The sequence below is a fragment of the Chiroxiphia lanceolata genome, chromosome 19, assembly GCF_009829145.1.
Source record: "Chiroxiphia lanceolata isolate bChiLan1 chromosome 19, bChiLan1.pri, whole genome shotgun sequence".
In the NCBI taxonomy this organism is placed as follows: Eukaryota; Metazoa; Chordata; class Aves; order Passeriformes; family Pipridae; genus Chiroxiphia; species Chiroxiphia lanceolata.
Genome location: NC_045655.1, coordinates 4,273,314 through 4,293,515, shown reverse-complemented (window position 1 = coordinate 4,293,515; position 20,202 = coordinate 4,273,314). Strand labels below are relative to the sequence as shown.

The 20,202-nt window shown below is 50.0% G+C and overlaps 1 protein-coding gene across 5 annotated transcripts in view; it reads right to left on the bottom strand.

Moving 5' to 3' along the window:
- The window catches only part of SEPTIN9 (septin 9), a 138,773-nt gene that overhangs the window by 98,314 nt on the left and 20,257 nt on the right, over positions 1-20,202 (bottom strand). The window contains exon 2 of one of the 5 annotated variants that reach the window (XM_032706725.1): positions 16,050-16,106. The exons of 1 other annotated variant lie outside the window; for it this stretch is intronic. In XM_032706725.1, coding sequence (XP_032562616.1) covers positions 16,050-16,106 — 57 coding nt within the window. Of the gene's footprint in view, positions 1-2,319; positions 2,416-2,764; positions 3,537-7,217; positions 7,258-16,049; positions 16,107-20,202 lie in introns of those variants that run through there. 3 more of the 5 variants (XM_032706728.1, XM_032706729.1, XM_032706724.1) reach the window with 3 other exon arrangements.

Below are 20,202 nucleotides of genomic sequence, written 5' to 3'. Positions count from 1 at the left end.
AGCAGCTGTGGGAAAGCAGTCCTCAAAGAAGAGGCCAGGCCCAGTTCCCACCCACCCTGGAGTGCCCTCGCCCCATCCGGCAGCCCCACACTCGGATCAGGAGTCAGCTCATCCCACCCACAGCCAAGGATTAATTAAAAGCATGTTTAGGGCCAGAGCAGTGACTGGGACAAGGCCCCCAGCACAGCACAGATCTGCTTTCATCCGAGTCATCTCTGTCACCAAAGCCAGGGCCCAGCTGTCCCCCTGTCTGTGCTGGGGCAGGCTGAGCTCTGCTCCCTGCTCCTCTCCTCCACCAGTGTGGCAGTGCCAGAGCCCACAGCCCTGGGGGACCCTTGGAGCACATTAGCTGGCACAGCTGCTCCCATGCCAGCAGCAGCAGGACCATGAATCCATGCTATGCCATGGATCTGGGATTCAACAGCACAGCCTGGTGATATCAGAATCATGGAACCATTTAGGTTGGAAGAAATACCTAAAATCATCACATCCAACCATTGTCATTTTTGTGCCAGAATCTCCTGGAGCACAGTTTTCCCACATGTGGTTTATCATTCCCTCCACTGCCCCGGCCGAGCAGCTTTCCCTGCCTGCTCTGACTCCTACAAGCAGGGACCTGTGGAGCAGATCTGAGACCAGTCCCTCAGCCCACCTATTCCCCCATCCTGTATTTCATGCTGGATCCACCTACCAGAAACATCACTGGGATGGCCTGCATGGCTCTAGGGCCCCATGCAGCACCCAACCCATCCAAGTGTGGAACACAATTGCTCTGCCCTCCTCATCATCCCACACTGAGCTCCCAGGCACAACCACCTTAGGTGGAGGCACACACCACACTTATGTACACCTGGTCCAGGCCACCAAGCACAGCCACGTGCCCTCCTTGCTGCCTGCCCCTCTGTATCCCTGCCTGCCTCCCTGCCCACAGCTCAGCCACCCACAGAAAAGCCAGTTCCAGCAGAGGTCAGTGAAACATGTACACACTTGGACATCAGTGCTTTGCAAACACTGCTCCTGGGCATTAGCAAGAGCTCCTGCATCTTTGCTCAAGGACTCTCGGGGTCTTCCTGCCCGCAGGTTCGAGGGCTCTGTGCTCCTTGCAGCAGCTGAGCAATGTGTGCGGCCTGAAGCCTCAAAAAACCCCACCTTTTATGGTCTTTCAGAACAAAAAGCCCTGGATCACATCACTAGGGAGTCCCCTCTCTCACCAGTGACCCTTTGTAGAGCCTCCCTCCACCTCTGTGTGAAGGAAGGGGACCCAGCGTTGCACCGAGGATGGGAAAGGCCAAACCACAGTAGGACCAAACTGCCCCTCCTCTCCCCCACATCCCTGCTCACTGGCAGAGGCTCCCCAGCCCAAAGCCCCAGGCTGCAGAAACACCCACCAGGCTCTGAGTTACGAGCAGCTCTCAGGAATGCTTTGAAGTGGCTCAAACCAGAGGAGAAAGCACAAGCAAGAGGGATGAGAAGGTGCCATCCACACTCTGAAGAAGCAGTGGGGAACAAAGGGTGGTCCTGCAGGTAAGTCCTTATCCAGGGGCACTGGGTGCTCTCAGTACATCCCTGGCTGGGGCACAGTGGATCTGGTATGGGCCAGCCATGGGAGCAGCCTTCCCTGGCCACAGCTTCGCTCCACCCTGGCTTGAGCGTTTCCTCTCATCCCTGTGGTTTCCCTCCCAGCTCCGATGCCCAGCAGCCGGCTGGGAACGCCCAGGAGAAGAGGCCTTGTGCCTCTGTGGGGCTGCTGTGCCAGAGGAGGGTGAGCTGTGCCGTGCCATGGGGGTGGGAGAAGGGATACCCACCGGCTTTGCCAATTTGGGCACAGACACCCCCTCCCTGGCTTTCCCTCTCTTATCCTGGTCATCCTGCTCATGCGTGCTGAGGGTGAGCCCTGTGGGTGACACCACACCGCCTGTCCCCTCTCTCCCTGTTGCTGGAAGCAAACAGTCACAGTCACAGCCATTCCCCAAACAGCTCACTGCTTCCCAAAGGCTCAGCGTACCTGGGAGCAGTTCTTGGAATCACTCAGACATGCACCACTGGGCGGGATTTGCAGGGAAACTGGGGAATTAAATGGAGTTATTCATTCCTCTGCTTCCCCTTCCAGCTTCCCCCCCACTCATGGCCAGCAAGGTGAAGCCCACGCCACTGCTCCGGCGTAACACGGGGACCAGCCATGGAACACGCAGGCAGCTCCTGCCCAGCCAGGCAGGATGGGAGGGCAAAAACCGAGGGAAGACACTTTGGCAAGCAGGGAAAGCTCCACCACAGCACGCACACACACACACACACACACACACACACTCAGGAGCCAACCTTCAGAGCAGAACCGCGTCTCCATGCCAAGAGCTCGGCTATTTTCCTCCCTCTTCCCGGCTCGCAGCTCTGAGCTAACAGGCTCAGCATTCATCCCCCCGCGCCGTGCGGCACATGGGAGCAGAGGGGGGGAGAGAGAGAGAGAGAGACTCAAATGAAATCCAGACCTAGAAAGCAGTTTCTTTTTTCCCCCCTGCTTCCCCCTTCGCCCCCCTCGGCTTCTGCTGGAATCACCGTCTGTCTCGAGGGCTCAGGAGGATGGGGGAAAAAAAAAAAAAAAAAAGGAAAGAAATGCAGAAGGGAAGCATTGGAAAAAAAAAAAAAAAAAAGGAATCGGCTGAAATCCACCCGGAGCAGGGCTGTTCCTCCTCTTAAAGTGCAGAAGCTGCTGGAAAGGTAGGAGGGCAGAGGCAGAATATAACATATGAAAAGATCAATAGCCTACCTGAAATCCGGTCCCTCTCCATTACTACGGGATATATTTAGCATCCGCGTGTCACGGCCGTCCCTTTTTTCGGTGGCGTCCCCTTCTTTCCCCCACTCTCCCTCCCTCCTTGCCTTGCCTCCTCCTCCTCCTCTTCCAAAAAAAGCTCTTTGTCTGGTCTAATTTCTTCAATCTGTTGCAATCATGAATGCATCCAAATTACCACATTTCCATGTGCTGATCATATGTTTGTGCTCCAAACTGAAGTAGCTTTGTCTCTTTGAAATGAAAAAGAAGAATAAGAGAGAAAGAGAAAGGAGGAAGAAGAAAGAAAAAGGGGGTACATGACCCGAAAAATCCTGTAACTCCCTGGAATACTCCACCAGGCACAGGAAAACTGGAAATCCCGAGTCCTCTGTAAAACAGTCTTAAAGCTACAGCATGCGAGTGTCCAGGGGAATGCTCCAGCCTCCACAGCTCCCTCTTAATATCCACCAGGAGATGCTTAAGGAACTTGGCTCCTCACAATAACAGAGCGAAAAAACTCATCCAGCTTCTCAAATCTCTCCCCGCTTCCCCAGTCTTATTTTCCTGCTATTTCCTCTATCCCCTCCTCCTTCCTTGGCTCCAGCATTCTAAAAGAGCGCAGATCCTGCACGTTCCCCCACCCTGCCAGGTCTGAAGTTTCGATTCATGCATAAACTATTCGGCTGATGAAGGCTGACTTCATTCCAAGCACAGCATCACGGGCTGCTGCTGCTACCAGGCAGGACCCGAGCGCCGCACATGTTTACTCGCCCGGTGCAGCCCTCGCAGAGCTCCGCCGCCGGCCCTGGCACCGAGCCCCTGCTTCGCCTCCCTCCCCACGGCAAGGCGGCGATCGGGAGGATTTCTGCAGCCTGCCAAAAGCGATAGTGAAAGTCTCTGCCCCGGACAGAAGCTCTTGGTCTTCTCTTTGGTCCCGCAGTGGAGCGAAGGTGGGGTTTGAGAGCAGTTTTCCTTCCCCGCGATGCCCGGGCAGGGCAGAGGGTGCAGAGGGAGCAGGGCAGCCCTGCAGAGCCCAGTGCTGGATCCTCATCTGGGATGGAGGGATGTGTGGCTGCAGCAGTGAGCTGGCCTGCTTGGAAACTTCCCCTTGGCTGGTGGCCCGGGCAGGCAGCAGGGATGCTGTGTTAGCACCTCCAACGAGGCACTGCCCACACCACCCTGCACGGCCCTCCTGTGCCATCCAGCACCCATCCCTGCTGACAGTGTGGAGCCTGAGCCACCCAGCCAGATGTGAGGGCACAGCCTCCATCCCCAGAGCTGGCAAAGAAGCCATCCATCCCACATCCCCAAGGCAGGGATGGCAGATACCAGGAGGGAAAGCACAGCTGCTCCACAGGCCAGGTGTGCTGGCAGAACCCTTGTAAGGTCAGCATGGTACATGTGACACTTTTTGCCCCAAAACGCTCACAGTTCACATGGAAAAACCCAAGTGTGATAGATGTGACAGAGCCTGGCACTCCTCTCATAACCTGGGCAGAAGGACAGATTGTTTCCCAGCTGGATGAATAAACTTCCAAGGGAAGACTCCAGGCATTACAGGCAGTGCTGGGACTTTTGGACAGCCTGGACCTATATTATACTATATACATTATAATATACATTATATTGTTTTTCAGTATTGTGGATTTCTCCTGTTCAGCAGCTGATGGAATATCACTGTCCCCAAAGCAGAGGGAGGAACACAGTCAGCACCCAGCCATGGGGTCAGGCCAGGCCCTCCAGCCAACAGCAACCACTCCACATCCCAACAGACAGCAGGGAGCTGGTGGGAGGCAGCCCCAGAACAGTCCAGTCCTTTGGGAAGTTTCTCCCTAATCCCCAGTGTGTTATTCCCTGGGCAAGACAGTTTAGATTCCTTCTCAGATTCCTGTTCATCCACTGTTTGCTATTAAAGCTCTTCATGTTCCTGCTGCCAGAGCCCAAGGCATTAGAGGGGACAATAAGCAATGTTTTCCCATTAACAGGCTAAACCCACGTTTCCTGCCTGAGATGTAAAAGGTGCAGAACACAAAGCAAGGACATAGGGGAGCTGCACAGCCCCATACAGCACAAAACCCACTGCACTGCCTCCACCAAGCAGCCTTATTGCCAAGCTCCTTGGGCTGGAGAGGAAGGGAAAAACTCAGGGGAAGCATGGAGAAAGGAAGAAGGTGAATGGAAAGGCAAAAGGGATGGGGGCAGCACACATTTCAGCCTCCAGACCTTAACCCATCAATACCCAGATGATTAGGAAAGATAAAGTAAAGACACCATTTCTTGCAGGGCAGATCACCAGGAGGCACTCAGGGAAGTGAATCCAAACTATGATTAATGCAATTGAACTTCAAATTCATAAAACCTCCAGGTAGATCCTATCATTCAGACCTGAAGTACTCATGCAAATTTTCATGGATTCACTTTAAAGGTGCAGTCATGTGTCTCCATTTGAAGCAGAATTCACAAAGCTTCTGTTTGAAGCAGAATTCTCCCAGGCAAACACTGGGGTGCCTGTGTTTGGAAGAGGGGTACCTTGTGCTGGTGATGCCAGCACTGGGATTTGCTTCCTCCAAAGGTACAGTTCCAGTGACACACATGTCACAGGGCTGGGGATCCCCCACCTTCTGTAGCTTTTGAGAAGCTCATCACATGTCTATTCAAATGGGTGTTTGGTGGTCTGTGCACTGTACAAATATATATAGAGAAAGATAACACATATTCTGTTTTCTAATACTACTGCTAAAGGGTTGGGAGGAAGTCAAGCACACCTAGAATTTAGGAAAGGGACAGAGAAGTCTCTCCCCCAGTTAGGGCTGCCTTCTTGGAGTTCAAGGGCTGACTTAGGGAAAGCAATGAGAATAGGAAAGAGGCAGAAGCAACTTTAAGGAAACCACTATTATCTGCTGCAAAAATAAACCCAATTTCCATTTGCAAACAAGAATCTGAAACAAAGCAGGAGCCTGGCTCCGCTGCCACCCTGTGCTCACAGAGGCTGGCACAGGGGTGCACACGCTTTCCCTCACAGGTTTGGACATTCCCACAGTGACAGCCAGCAGGAAGCACTGCCAGGTGCAGAGAAAGCAAGGAAGGAAATCACAAAAAAAAAAAAAAAAAGAAAGTAAACCAAGCCCTGCTCCAGGCTCAGCTTGAATTTTCTTTCTCTCGCACCTCTCCGAGGCTCACCCAGCAACGCCCAAGCCCTTTGCCAAGCCATAACCTGCTTGTTGTGCATGAACACGTAGCTAAGCAGGGCCCATGGATGTGGCACAGATCCCAGGACAGCAGTGGGCAGCCAGGAGGGGCTTTAGGACTGTTGACACTGTCCCCGGCCACAGCAGTGGCCACCGTGGTACAGAGGCAGATCTTATTTGCAATTCCTTGTCTGCCTCTCTAGTTTTATGCTGAGCTTATGTTCCTGTGCCATTTGATCCAATAGAAGAGTTATTTTTTTTCCTGCCTAGTTCAACCATGCAGTCCCACAGTCACAGCCAGCCACCTCCACCAGGGTTTAGCAACCCAGCCAGGTACCACCTTATAACCCCAGAGCTGAGCTGGGAAGGGTGAGCACTGCAAGCCCATGCAGGGATCAGAGGTTCAGACTGCACTGACAAAGGTGTCAGGAAGCAGCCAGAGCAGCCAAAGACCTCCAGGGCCTGGAGAGGCAGGAAAAATGGGGATTCAACTGGTTCTTTCACAAGCTCAGCTATCTGCAGTGCTGGCAAGATGGGAGGAGAGCACAGAGGGGGGGACAGTGCAGCAGAGTGAAGCATTCCTAAATCAAATTATGTTCAGTGAAGCATTTTCACATGAGGAAATACAGGTCCCAACTCAAACAGTGCAATCAAGTGTTACTCCATTATATTCCCTCTATGCCATTTACCCCCAGGCTGGACCCAGCCAGCAGATGACAGTCTCTGAGCCTCCATGGACTGTTTGCTCCAAGAACCTTTCATTTACATTTATATGAGCCTTGGGGATGGGGAAGAAAGAGAATTCTGGCTAAAATTCTCTTTTTCATTTGAAAAGAAGTTAAAACCAAACCAAGGAGATCCTCCTCTTTCCAAGGGAGGTACTTACCCTCTGAATGCTGCTGCCCTGCTCTTTGCCAGGTGTTTCTTTGCCTCCCCACTCCATACCCCTCTCCCAGCTGGGCAGACATGGAGCTGCCCTGCCCTGGGCTGCAGCTCTCAGCTGCTCCACATGTGCTGCCACGCACTATTTTGCCACTCCCTGGCTATTTCTTATGAAAACCTGTATTTGTTCAACACCAGAACACAGATTACAGAGATCCTCCCAAGTTGCTACCTTTCCCAAGCCAGAGAACATGCCCAGCACACAAAGCTCATCACCACCCAGAGCACGTGTGGCAGCTGCAGCAGAGGATGTCTAAGACAGCAGCAGCACATCCTCCCTCCTGTCCCACTCCCACACAGTCTGAGATGATACCTACAGAGTGTCCCTGTGTCCTGTCCCATCCCGTGGAAGGATATATCTTTATGGACAGTCCCTGTCAGAGCTCTTCTCTGTGCTGGCTCTCACCCTCTCTGCCTGAAAGCCTCACACTGCCAGAAATCCCTTGCATATCCTCCCCAGGCTCTCTGCTCACACTTTAACACTCATGTGTTGAAGTATTAATAGCAGCTGGCAGGGCAGAGCAAGAGGCAAGGCAGGACTGGACCCCCACCCTCCCAGGAGAGCACAGGGAGTTTTGGATAAATATTAGCTCCTCCACAATTCCCTGGCTATGTTTTCCTTCCTGGACTACTCCTTACCATCAGTCTTGCCCTCTCGACACTTTATCTTCCACAACTCACTCCCTGAGACCTCAAAACAGGGGGTTACTCCATACCTGAAGGACTGTGGTCATTCCCCACCAAGCAGTTGCTGGGGGGAGGCAGGGTTCCATTGGGCACTGCTGTATTTGTTTCTCTGCTCTGGGCCTAGCCTGGAGCACTGTGTCCAGCTCTGGGGTCCCCAACATAAGGAGGTGTCCTTGCTGGAGTGAGCCCAGAGGAGACCATGAAGACGCTCCAAGGGCTGGAGCCCCTCTGCTCTGGTCAGGCTGAGAGCTGGGGTTGTTCCCCCTGGAGAAGAGAAGGCTCCCAGGAGACCTTAGAGACCCTTCTGGTACCCAAAGGGGCTCCCAGGAAATTGGAGAGGGACTTTGGAACAAGAACATGGAGTGACAGGACAAGGGGGAATGGTTTCACACTGGCAGAGGGCAGGGTTAGATTAGGTATCAGGCACAGGTTGCCCAGGGAAGTGTTCAAGGCCAGATTAGATGGGGTTCAAGCCCAGGCTGCATGTGACTCTGGGCAATTTGACCTAATCAAAAAGCTGCACAGTTTCTGGGCACTTTACACACAGGCAGCACAGGAGAGTGAGATGCAGCACTCAGCTCCTTGGGCATGGAGGGGAGACCTCATGCAACGACAAACCTGCTGAGATGGTTGTTTCACCTTCTCAACACATGGATTTTCAAAGTGTTTCTGTCTATTGGGAAAGCCACAGGAAGGGTTGGATTTCACCATGTTATTGTACTGCAACACAGAGAGATGCTGCCTTGGTAGGATGAAGCAACAAGGCACCACCATCATCTTACCTTGCCTTAAGTTCCCCTTGCTGGAGAAAGAATGATCCACTGAAGGAAAGAAAATGCCCCAGAACTGTGCAGCAGACCATATTTTCATTTAGCAGCAGAATCATCCAGGCCTGGACATTTCTCTGAACATCATAACAACCTTTTGGCCAGAAATGAAACTACAAAAAAAAAATAAACCAAGGAGGGACTATTCCATTAGGTTGGTCAATCAGGGATATCCCTTGCTACTGGTGCTTTTCTTGGAGCTCACTCATTGGTTTCCCAGCCACCAAAATTTCGGTAGAGAGACTTCACGCTTTGCAGGTCCTCCCTGAACATCTACAGTGCCTTATCCACTAATCCTACTGCAGAGCTGCTTTCCAAAAAAGCCATCCCTGCAACAAAAGGCTGTCTCTCCTGCAGTCCTAGACACCAGATAAATATAGCAAGGAGTAAATCCGTTCTCTCTGCCTAAGGTACAATTAGGGGGTTGGGAAACACCGGCCACCACTGGAGGCACTGGCCTTGGAGGCTCAGAGGATGCCTGTGGTGGGCAGCCAGGGCTCAGGAATTGGTCCCTGCCCGTGTGGTGAGGGACACCAGGCTCTGAGGGGGAAGAGGGAAAGCTGAGCAGCCACGAAGCTGGCCTGCCAACATGCCCAAGAGCAATTTGCAAACTGACGTTTCAGCAACAAAAAGATGAAGAAAATAAACACCAGGAAGAGACACATGTAACTGAGAGAAATGTGACCACACACAGCTTCTTAGGTAACCAACACTCATGAGTTAGCACATACACATCAGGCCAGGACTCACCAGCCCTTCTTCCTCCTTTCATTCATTTTCCCCCATTCCTGAGGGGGTGCTAGATGCTGTACCCTGCACACTCACACTTCCATAGCTGTCCCATTCCTCCAGTGCCCTGGCTGGAAGTGTGTCCTTTCACTGCCACCAGCCCCAGGAGGGTTCCCTCCACCTGCCCCATCAGCTCCTGCACAGGCACCTTGAGTCATCCACATCCCACCACAGCTGTGCCCTCACAGGCTGGCACAGATGATAATGAATGTATTTCTTTCCTAGCACACTGTTTTACTCTAGAAGACTTGAGATTTTTTTTTCCTCCATCCTTCAGAATGGGATGAGACAAACAAATGAGACAAAAACCACAGTCCACTGCCATTCTGCTTCCCTGCTCTCTGCTGCAGGCTGATGTGAGGCTCTCTAGAAGCTTCCTGCAGAGATGTCAGATCCTGAGGTGATAAATAACCTTGCTCAAGGACTGCTGCTCCTGTCCTGGAGGAGCCACACTCTGCACTTCCACATCTCCTTTCCTCGGGGGATCCCCGTGGGTCTCCTCAGCACTCATCAACAAATCTGCATCACACTCCAGTGAGGAAAATTGTTATCTCAAAACACAGTCAGCAGCTGAAGCCCCAAAAGTTACTGAGCATTAAAACCCTGGTCACTCCTGAACCACTGATTTGTATCTTACATTTTGGTTTCCTCACACCAGAGCCCACAGTGCCAGGTGCTGTAGGAAGAAAGCATCAAGAGATCTACCTCTTCACTCCAACTTTCAGTAGCCTTTTGGGATTAAAAAGATTATGCTTGAAACTGGAGATGAATCACGGGTGTTGTAAAGGAACAGGACAAGCAGAACATCCCCCCACCAGCACAGGCCCACGGCACCCATCACTATTCCTTAATTTCTCAGCTGTGCACACAGCTACGCTCCCTCAGTCACTGTGAGTAACACACAGCTCTGCTGGCAGCACGTGGGAGCCCCACAGGACTGTCCCAGGCAGCTCAGAGTCCACGTGTCAGCATTACACAAGCACCGCCCTGTGTGTGTCCGTGCAGGAATCCAGGCACCTGAGCTGGGAGCAGCCTTTCCACTTTAACAACTTGTTGCCTGGAGCTGGAATCACCTACAGAGCTGTGCTGCTGCAGAAAGGACTCTCCAAGGTTTCTTGTGACCAAGTTTCACCCTCTGCTGCTTTAGCCTCCTGATAAGAAAGGCCATGTGTGATGAAGAGGACACGTGTCAAGTGAGGGTTTGTCACCAGGGAGCTCGTGTGCATGGGGACACTTTGGCACGGAGACCAGAACAGCTGGAGTGACCAGTTTGGTGCTCAAAACAAAGGGGAATAGAGGCTGCCCAAAGAAATTCATATGACCTCATCTAAGGACACATCCAGAGCAATGAGGCTGCAACCACAACCTCCAGTTAACCCCTCAGCTGCTTCACTGCAGTGAAAGCACTTCTGTGCTAAAAACACAGAATCTTTGGACAGTTAAAGTTGGAAAAGAACTACAAGATCATTGAGTTCAACTGTTAACCCAGCACTGCTGTGTTCACCACTAAACCATGTCCTCAATTGCCACATCCACACAACTTTTGAGCACTTCCAGGGACGATGGCGATTCCACCACTTCCTTGGGCAGCCCGTTCCAGCGCCTGACCACACGTTCAGTGAAGAAAGTTTTCCTAATATGTAATCTAAACCACCCCTGGCACAACTGGAGGCCATTTCATCGCACATCAAAGAGATGTTGACATCACACTGCAAAGAGATGATGTGAATCTCCCCAGCCTCCAGCTGGACCAGAAGTGCTGCACGCACAGCCTGGATCCCCCTGGATGCCAGCGGGAAGCTACAAACAGATGGAGGATAAGCTGCAGGTCTGGATCAAGGTTTACGGGAGGGGGTCCCAACCTCAGTCTCCTCAGATAACACGAAGACACGTGGAGGGCTGTGCTGTGAGTGGGGGGTGCCCGTGTCTGAGCTGCAGATCTGTGACAGTTCTGACAGCTCTTCCCTGAGGAAAAACCCCTCACACACCTCATGGTTTTTATAGCACTCCGAATTAGCTTATGTAACAGCCATCATGCACGCTCCACTGGAGAGCCCCCGGCTTTTGACATTTCTTTTGTTTATTTCCACTATTCTGGTTAACCCACAACTTCACATCAATGAATTTTTAGAGTTAGTCTCTTACAGACTCCAGGCATAACAAGAGGAGTTGGTCCTCAGGGTAAAGTACTAAATCAACTGAGGGAAACAGCAAGATCTATTGCCCTGTCTACCGTGAATTTGGAGCATCCCAAATGAGTGAACGCTGCTGATATCCTGCTGTCCTTGTTAAAGTGATAATGTCAATTTAAGCTGTGCCCACAGCTATGTGTTCAGCTCTTCCACCCCCCTGGTCACTCATCTTTCCATTGTGCCCAAGGGGGAAGATCCCCAGATTCACAGGCAATGCTCAAGGCACAGCTTTCAGCTGTTCTCTTTCCCCCAGCTATGAAATGGGAACATCAATAACTATTAAAGGCAAAATTCAAGGATTGACCAGGGAAAACCAAAATAAGACAAGAACCAGCTGTGCCTATCTTGTTGATACTGTAATGTAAGACTATAATCTCTCCACTTGTATTAATCCCAGGTACCAGCTCTTGCAGAGACCTCCTGGGTGCCCTGGGCAGCATGGCAGTGCAGTGATATTGTGGTCAATGGGGTCCCAGAGCTTGTGCCCTGAGCAGAAGGCCACAGGCTCACACCACAACCAGCACCTTTGAATCCCCTCACTCCTCCTGCATTTCCAGCCCACACTGGTCCACCCACTGTGGCTTCTGGCCCATCTACCACCACCATAATGGGTGAACAAGGGGCTTGAGCTGGTGAAAACAATGTCTGGGGTGGGAGTGTCTCTGCTTTATACCCAAAAGAAGTATTTAGACAATACAAGACAAACTGTCCCAGCGAAGGTTTCATGACATCAGCCAGTGCCCCTTTCTAACATAACCCAGATAACCGGCCTCGAGCTTCGTGCCTCTCCAAAATTACACCCTACCCTTCCAAAAAGCACTGAGACAAGTTGTGGTTGATCCTCAGCCAGCTGCTGATGATGCAGAAGTGGGGCTGCTGGTGCTCTTGCTTTTTGGATGGAAAAGCCAAGCCTGCTCTGGACCGCAGCTGGTCCTGGCAGCCTGCCCCTGCTCTGCTCCGGCCGGCTCCAGGCAGCCACACAGCCAGACAAAGGCTGAAACAGGAAAGCTGAGGCACCTGCTCCCCTCCCACCCCTTTGGGACCTCTCGTGAACAAAGCACCTGACCCACAAACAGCACTGGTGCAGGAGCAGCGCTGCTGAAACACAACTGGGAGGCATCGTCCTCCCTGTGATCACCTACACAGAAAAGAAATATGCTGTTTTAGCCAAATAAGTAAACTCTACCTTTTCAATGGACCCTCTCCTGTATTATCCCTGCCAGGGAAGTTCCTTCCTCTTAGCAAGAAGTGAATTGTAGGCTGGAAACAAATCAAAGTACAGAGCACAGCTGGCTGCCCGAGAGGAACACGATGCCGATTTCTTCCACTCCAGCTGCTCTGGGCTGTTTTCTGGCTGACTGGGGAACACACCACTGCTCTGGATGGCAAGTGTCAGCAAATACTTCTCTCCTTCAAATTCATCAAGTACAGCTGAAGGAAACCAAAGTGGGAGTAACTTCCCTGACACGCCATCCTTAACTTGTGTGGTTAACAGGCTGGAGGGATGGGATGCCATCCAGAGGGATGTGGACAGGCTGGAGAGGTGGGCCCATGTGAACCTCACAAAGTTCAGTGGGGCCAAGGGCAACATCCTGCACCTGGGTCAGGGCAATCCCAAGCACAAATACAGGCCGGACAGGGAATGGATCAGGACTATCCCTGGGGAGAAGGACTTGGGGATGTTGGTGGACAAGAAGCTCAACACGAGCCAGCAAGAAAGCCAACTCTGTCCTGGGCTGCAGGACAACAATTGTGACCAGCAAGTCAAGAGAGGGGATTCTGTCCCTCTGTTCAACTCTGAGACCCCACCTGCAGTGCTGCCTCCAGCTCTGGGGCCCTCAACACAAGAATGTGAAGCTGCTGGAGCAAGTCCAGAGGTGGTCATGGAAACGCTCCAAGGGCTGGAGCCCCTCTGCTCTGGAGACAGGCTGGGAGAGCTGGGGTTGTTCAGCCTGGAGAAGAGAAGGCTCCAGGGAGACCTGAGAGCCCCTTCCAGTGCCTAAAGGGGCTCCAAGAGAGCTGGAGAGGGACTTCTGAATCCCACCTCACTGGCTTACTGGACTATGCACTGGACTTACTGCACTGGACTATGCACCAGGCTTGTACAAAACAAAAACCACAGTTCCAAAGCCCTGGGATTGCTGCTCACTGAGCACTTTTGGATGCCAATGCCATACAACCACTTTCAAATGGACAAGAAAGTTTGAGTCACAGAACGAGGTTTCCAAGAGAGGCCAACATTAATTCTCCAGGTTCCTGCCCTTACTATGTGCCCCAAGGCAATACATGGATGTAGCTACCTAGATCCCAAGAGCTGGTGGCTATGGAAATGCACGTCATCCTTTTCTTTGTTTAGGGTGGCAAAGAGCCCAAAGCAACCAAGACCCCTCTGCAACGCTTCACTTGCAACCACTGCTCTGTCATCCCAACCCCAATTTATCTTTCACAGGAATAAAAGCTTCTGGGTGCAAGGCCAGATGTGCAGAGGGGAAAATCTGGACCTGAAACAAGGGGAAATTGAACTGCAGTTATATGGAGTCATAAATATTTACTGCAATGTAAACTGAAGGACTGAACTGCTCATTTGATTTTTAACTTGAAAAAAAAAATTAAAATTTACAAGGTCTCTCACCAGAAAAGTGGAAAAGTATATAATTAGAGACTAAAGAAAACAAGCTTGAACAAATGTGCTGTGCCTGTCAATTTAGATTCTCTACACCCCAGTTCCCTTTGGAGCTGCACCAATTCCCCCTTCTGTCCTCAGACGTATGTATATGGAAACACACAGTGCCAGGGCTGAGACAGCAGCTTTGTTTTTGCATATGCAGAAGATAAACACACACTTCAGCTCAAAACTACCAGCTCTGCGCTGGTGGCCGACTTCTGAAGCGTCAGCTTTAAAATGCAGCTCAGTTCTTCTGCCCTGACCTCTTGCTGCCATGAAGCTTTAGCGCTCACACAACACCGTGACTCCCCAATAATTATCACCTAGTGCATTTTTCCTGCCACTTGACACCAGTTTGGGGTGCAGTGGCCTGTTCTGACCACAGTAACATCCTCCCAGTGACACATCACAACACGAGGGTTGGAGGTGGTGACAGTGCATGGCTGTGGAGCTTCAGATGCAAAGCAGGAGAGTGTCACAGTGTGCCATGTCCCCTGTCACCCTCACCTGTGCCACAGCATAAATACCTGTCCCTGTGCCAGTCACTAGCATTGGATGGGGGCAAGGCAGGCAGTGACACAGCTCCCAGGGCATTTAAGTGCACACTTAACCAGACATCCATGACTAATTCCCATTCCACATCTGCTGATGCCTCAATCCAGCAAAGCACTCCAGGAAGGCATCCCGAGGGTGGCTTTCTGCTCCCACCCACGCCGAGGGAAGAGCTGAAAACGACTGTTTTGATAAGTACATCTGGGAGCTGGGACAGGATATGAGGGCTGAGAAGATGAATTGAAAAAGCAAATCGAGCCCAGAGGGAGAAACTGAGTGACAGAGAGACCAGCGGGGTAAGAGCAGAGAAACCCTGAACCAAATGTGGGCAGAGAAGGGTTTCAAGGAGGCAAGCAGGGTTGTTAGGGGGATAGGCAACAACCAGCAGAGACAACTGCCAGCATCCTGGATAAAATGATGAGACAAAGGGAGGTCACACAGGTTGCAACTAGATGGTCTTTCCAACCCAAACCATTCTAGGATTCTATAATCTCAGAGAAAAAACACATGGGAAGATTTCAATGGCAACAAAGCACCTGCTAATAAAGAATAATGTCTGTGATGCACAAGGCACCTCACTATGGGTTATATGTTTCCCACAGGGCTTTGAACTGAGGAGCAGCACAGGCTCATTGGAGGGCTAACACAGCCAGCAAAACGTGCTACCAGAAACAAAAGCCCAGGAGTGGGCTGTCTCAGCTTCCCTCTGAGCATTTTAGAGGAGAACAGTGACATTTTCTACCTGCAGGGTCAGGCCAATGCAGACAACCACCAGGGATGTGTCTCTGTCCCTGGGCAGCCCCAAGTCCCACACAAACAAGCAGAGCACACAGCCTGGGGTACTCATAAGCACCAAGAATTCTGCTACTGTTTTCCCGAGGCTGGAAAACACCTTTTTCAAGAAAAACAAACCCTCCCACCTGCTTCCTTCTGAATCAGAAACAGCTTCCAGAACATTAGGCTGTAATTAGGACTGTAAATTTAGTCACAAGCACTTATCATCCATAAATCTCCACATCCAATAAAATATAATAGCTAAGGAGAGTCCGAAAGAGCTACTAATGACTAAAGCTGTCTTTCAACCTCAGGCCACTCCTGTTTGCTGTTGCCCTGTGTTAGACCCCTTGAATTGAAGTGGGGCTTGCTAATTATTGTCTCTGGAGCTGTTATGAAGTAAGGAATTAATAATTTATTTTGTATTGTTCTCCCTTTTCATAGTTTGGTGTGGCTTTTTAAAAAGACATATTTTACTTGTACTCTTTTCTCTCTCCAGCACAGAGAGGTCCTCCTTTATAGGCAGCCAGCTTTGCCTCTCAAACCATGACAGGAGGCTGAAGATGTGATTTCTGTGTGTTATCCCCCTGCATTCTCTCAGTTATTTAAATGCTTTTTTTATTTAATGAGGAAGTTTCAAAGAGAGAAATTCACACAACTTACTTGGACTCGTCTGGTCACTGAGCCTCCGAAGTCTCCCGCTGGAGGTCCGGCTGATTCCTAAAGCAAGAAGAAGGTTTGAATAGGGAGTGTCTGTGAATATGGTATGTGAATCCATCTCCCTGCTATGACTCTACATCTGGCAAGTACATTTTCTTTAGGGAATCTGCCCTGCACAACCATCTCTGTGATCCAAGGAGTGTTATGTGTTATTTTAAACAGGAAAATACCTGAGGAGAGACCTCCACCTTTCCCTGAAGATGTCAAACATTATTATTCAAACACAGCAAACCCACAAATGTATTTAGGGTTTCCAGAAACACCAGAGGGAACTTTTGAAATCATTAAGTGGGACACACACATTCACCTCTTGCTCCAGGATGTTTTATCCTAGAGACAAGTGCAGCACTTCCAGAAACAGGTTTCCTTGAAGGGAGAGGAAAGCACAGCAATTTAAAGACATGCACTGGCAGAGACTACTCACTAGATTGCACCCAGCATCCTGAGAACACATTGTGTATTAGCACCCTGTCATGGGGTCAGACCAGCTGGAACATGAGAGGCACCTCCATTCCCATACCCATTTAAGAAAGCCATCAGAAACTCCCAAGTGCCTCCCAGACTCCAGACAAGCCACAGGGACCTGTTGACTACAACAATATTTCTAGTCCATCAGCAACATTAAACATAATTTCTCTGCTGCCCCAGCTACCTGTTTGTAAAAATGGTGATTGACAGGACACTTGCTTCCCAGGGGGGCTAAAAAACTCAGCAAGAACCAGAATTCCCCTTGAAGCTGAAACTGTACATTGATCAGTGCCTCAGTTTCTCCTTTCCTTACCACAATAAAAGCAGTGAACCACCTCAGGTGGGGTGATATATCCTGAAATCACCCCAAATGCTATGATGTCCTGGTATGAGGATTCTCAGAAGGTCTGACAGCTGCCCAGTCTCTGGTGGGTCCTGCTGCAGGAACAACAATTCCAGGATGGTATCTGTCATCTCAGACACCAGATGCTGGAGCTGTCAAGCCACAGAAGCTCCTCAGCTCATTACAAACCCTCCTTCAGCATGTAAAAACACTGAATCAGGATTTTTACCCTGCAAACAGGTAAGAAACTCCCAGGATTTTGGGATGATGTTGCTGTTCAATTATATTACTTAAACTACCTTCTCACCATCTACCAGATTTGCTGGACAATAAGCAAAGGGCTTATTAGAACGACACCAGTTCAAGCTGCAGAATAACCTCAAACTGTGATTTGTAACATAGTCACAACCTTACAAACCTTGTCAGCTGGAAGACTGCACCATACAGGATAAAAATTTGTTAAGACTAAACACATAGAGAAAAAAAGCAGGAAAACTTTCAAACCAGTAAGCCCTGGGAGGGAGGCAGGGAAGGAAAAAGGGCTGCCTGGCAACTTGACGTGGAAAAAGCATCTCATGCTCAGAACCCTCTGTTTATATATATATATATATATATATTTATGTATTGGTGTGTGTTTGCTCTCTCCCTTTCCTTTTCTAATATAAAAAGCCTCTGTGCCTGCAACATTATGTGGCTGAACCACAGGGCTGGTCCTGGGAAACAGCGCCGCAGAGAGAACCCATGGCCAGCACCACCCAGAGCCACCCCCTCACTTGGCTCTGCCCCCCAAAGAGCACCACCGGCCAAAGAGCCAAAAATAGAGCCAGGACTGTCCACCCACATCCGTGAACACCCAGTTTGTCTTCTATGAGAGCTTTACCTGCGTTGCAGCAGGACAGATTGCTGCTACACCCAGTCTGTAATTCCCTGACTGACAGAGAGAGAAGGGCTGAAGTTTTTAGGAACTGGTGCATTACAACCAGCATTATAAATTTTAAACATATTTTTTCCATTAAACCCAGTCCCCAAATGTTTTTCTTAATTATTTCCTCCTCTCTAAATGTCTACTGCTTTTTTGGACACTAAAAAAAGCACATTTCCTCTGCCCAGCAGATTTCTAAATGGCACTTCTTGAGACAGGCTGCAAGAGCAGCCTCATCCTGGCTCAGCTCCACACAGAGAGCAAACACCTCTGTGTTCCCTGTGTGCAGACAAGGTGCAGTGTTGAAATCTGGCTTTTAGGGTTGCTCAAAAACCAGAGAAAAATCATCCCTTATGGGTGGCACGCTGAGGAACGCAGCTCTGCAGCCACGCTGAGCTGGTTAAACACAGCCTTTTAGGTTCAAAGACTTCATTCAGTCTGCGGCAAAGCAGGACGGAAGCTGAACCAGGAGCTTACAAGCTTGGACAGGATTCCACATAGGAAATAGGCTTTATTCCCTTTAGCAACGACTCCAGTGGAAAAACACACACGGGACTTGGAGCATCCAACACAGCACGGCCATCAGAGCATCCATGCCCTGGCTGAGCCTGTGGCTTGTATGCAAACATTTCTGAGAATTTGTTTATATGCCCTGTCTCACAGGTTTTTCTCTGGGGCCTTGGAATTACTATTCACACCCTTTTTAAATGGGTAAACAAGCTCAATTGATTTGCTGTGTGTTGGAGGCAGCATTAGAAGGAAGTTTTTCTGACAGCTTTTTCTCCACTGACTGTTAACAACATTAATAATACATGATAATGCTGTTAATCCCCTTTCAGACAAAGAGAAAATAAGAAGCAAACACGAAATTCATCCAGGCTGCCTAATACCTTAACAGAGAGTCTGGGAAAAGGGAATGCTATGGAGTCCAAGCCAAGCTTGCTATCTGTGATGTCCCACTGCCCTTCCAGCAAGGGAGGATCCAGACACAGTCCTGGAAAGCAGATAAACAGCAGGGAAAGCTGGCAGCCTGGCAAGGCAAGAAGAGAAGATCTGTCAAAAAATAAAATAAGTAATGAGAAAGCAACAGCTAAAAATATGCTGCTGTGAACACAGTGCCAGGAAGCCGGTGGAGTGGGCAGGACCAGAGAGCATCAGCATGCTGAGCATGTTCTGGGGTTACCTCTATTTATAGCCTGGAAGCAGCAGGCTGAGCCCCACATTGGAGCTGTAGGGCTGTGAAACAAAAATCAAAGGTTTCCACCCCAGACACAGTGTCTATGAGCCTTCCCTCTTAACGCTGTTCAAATGCCCTCAAGCCACGCTATAAATTTATTGTAGCGCGCTGGACGAAGAAACATAATGCATTATGCTTTATTTAGCTGAAATTAGGAATTCTCTTCCCCTTGTTCCCAGCAGAGTGACTTGAAAACAGAAGAGTCCAACAGTCAAAGTCAGTCAGTCCAAGAAGGGCTCATTCAACCCAGCGGATGTGCCTCAGCAGGACAAAGTTCTGACGCTCGCCCAGCTCAGCCTCACCTTGGCTCGCTCCCTGAGCAATATTTTTTCATGTTTTATAATCAATGACTAATTTCCTCCAGATCCACGGGCTGGGACCACGTGGCACAGCAGAAAGGCAGCAGTACTCAAGGACACTGGGCTTCACTGGGATCTCCTTCGTGACTGCCAAAGTCAAGAGTTAATAATCTGTGTCATGGCAGCGCAAGCAAAACCCCAGCCAGGCTCACGTTTAAATCACTCCCTCCAGACAATACTGGGACAAGTGTTTTACTCCATTGTGCTTCTTGCAGATGTTGATATAAGACATGATGGATGTAAGTCATCCCAGTATTGAAACAGAAACATCTTCTAGATGTTTACCTGGATGTAGACATGGTTCAGGGCAGCAGGGGGGATGAATCCAGCCTCTTTAGAGAAACTGTCCATGCTACAGAGTGACTTTTCTAGCTGACTTGGCTGAATCTGAACCTAAAGCCAACCAGGGAACTACAAGAGATGTTCACCTCGGTCAACATGTCCATTCCCCAAAACAGAGTTTTTGCATGATACATCCCAAACTTTATGGACGCATGTAACAGTAAGGAGACAGACCACTTGGGACTGATTCTCTTCTCACAGTAAGTGATCCATGCTGCTACACTCATATGATGTAAAACTCAAGAGAACAAATGAGCAATTCCCATTATCAACAGAAACCATGCTGTGAGGACAAACAATGGAGGATGCAACTCAGGAACTCACTCTCTCTACACAGTCCAGTAAAAACAAAAAGCAAGCAAACAAGAGAACCCAAACCAAACAAAGGTGGTGATAGAAAGGGATGGGCCAAACCCAGCAGGAGC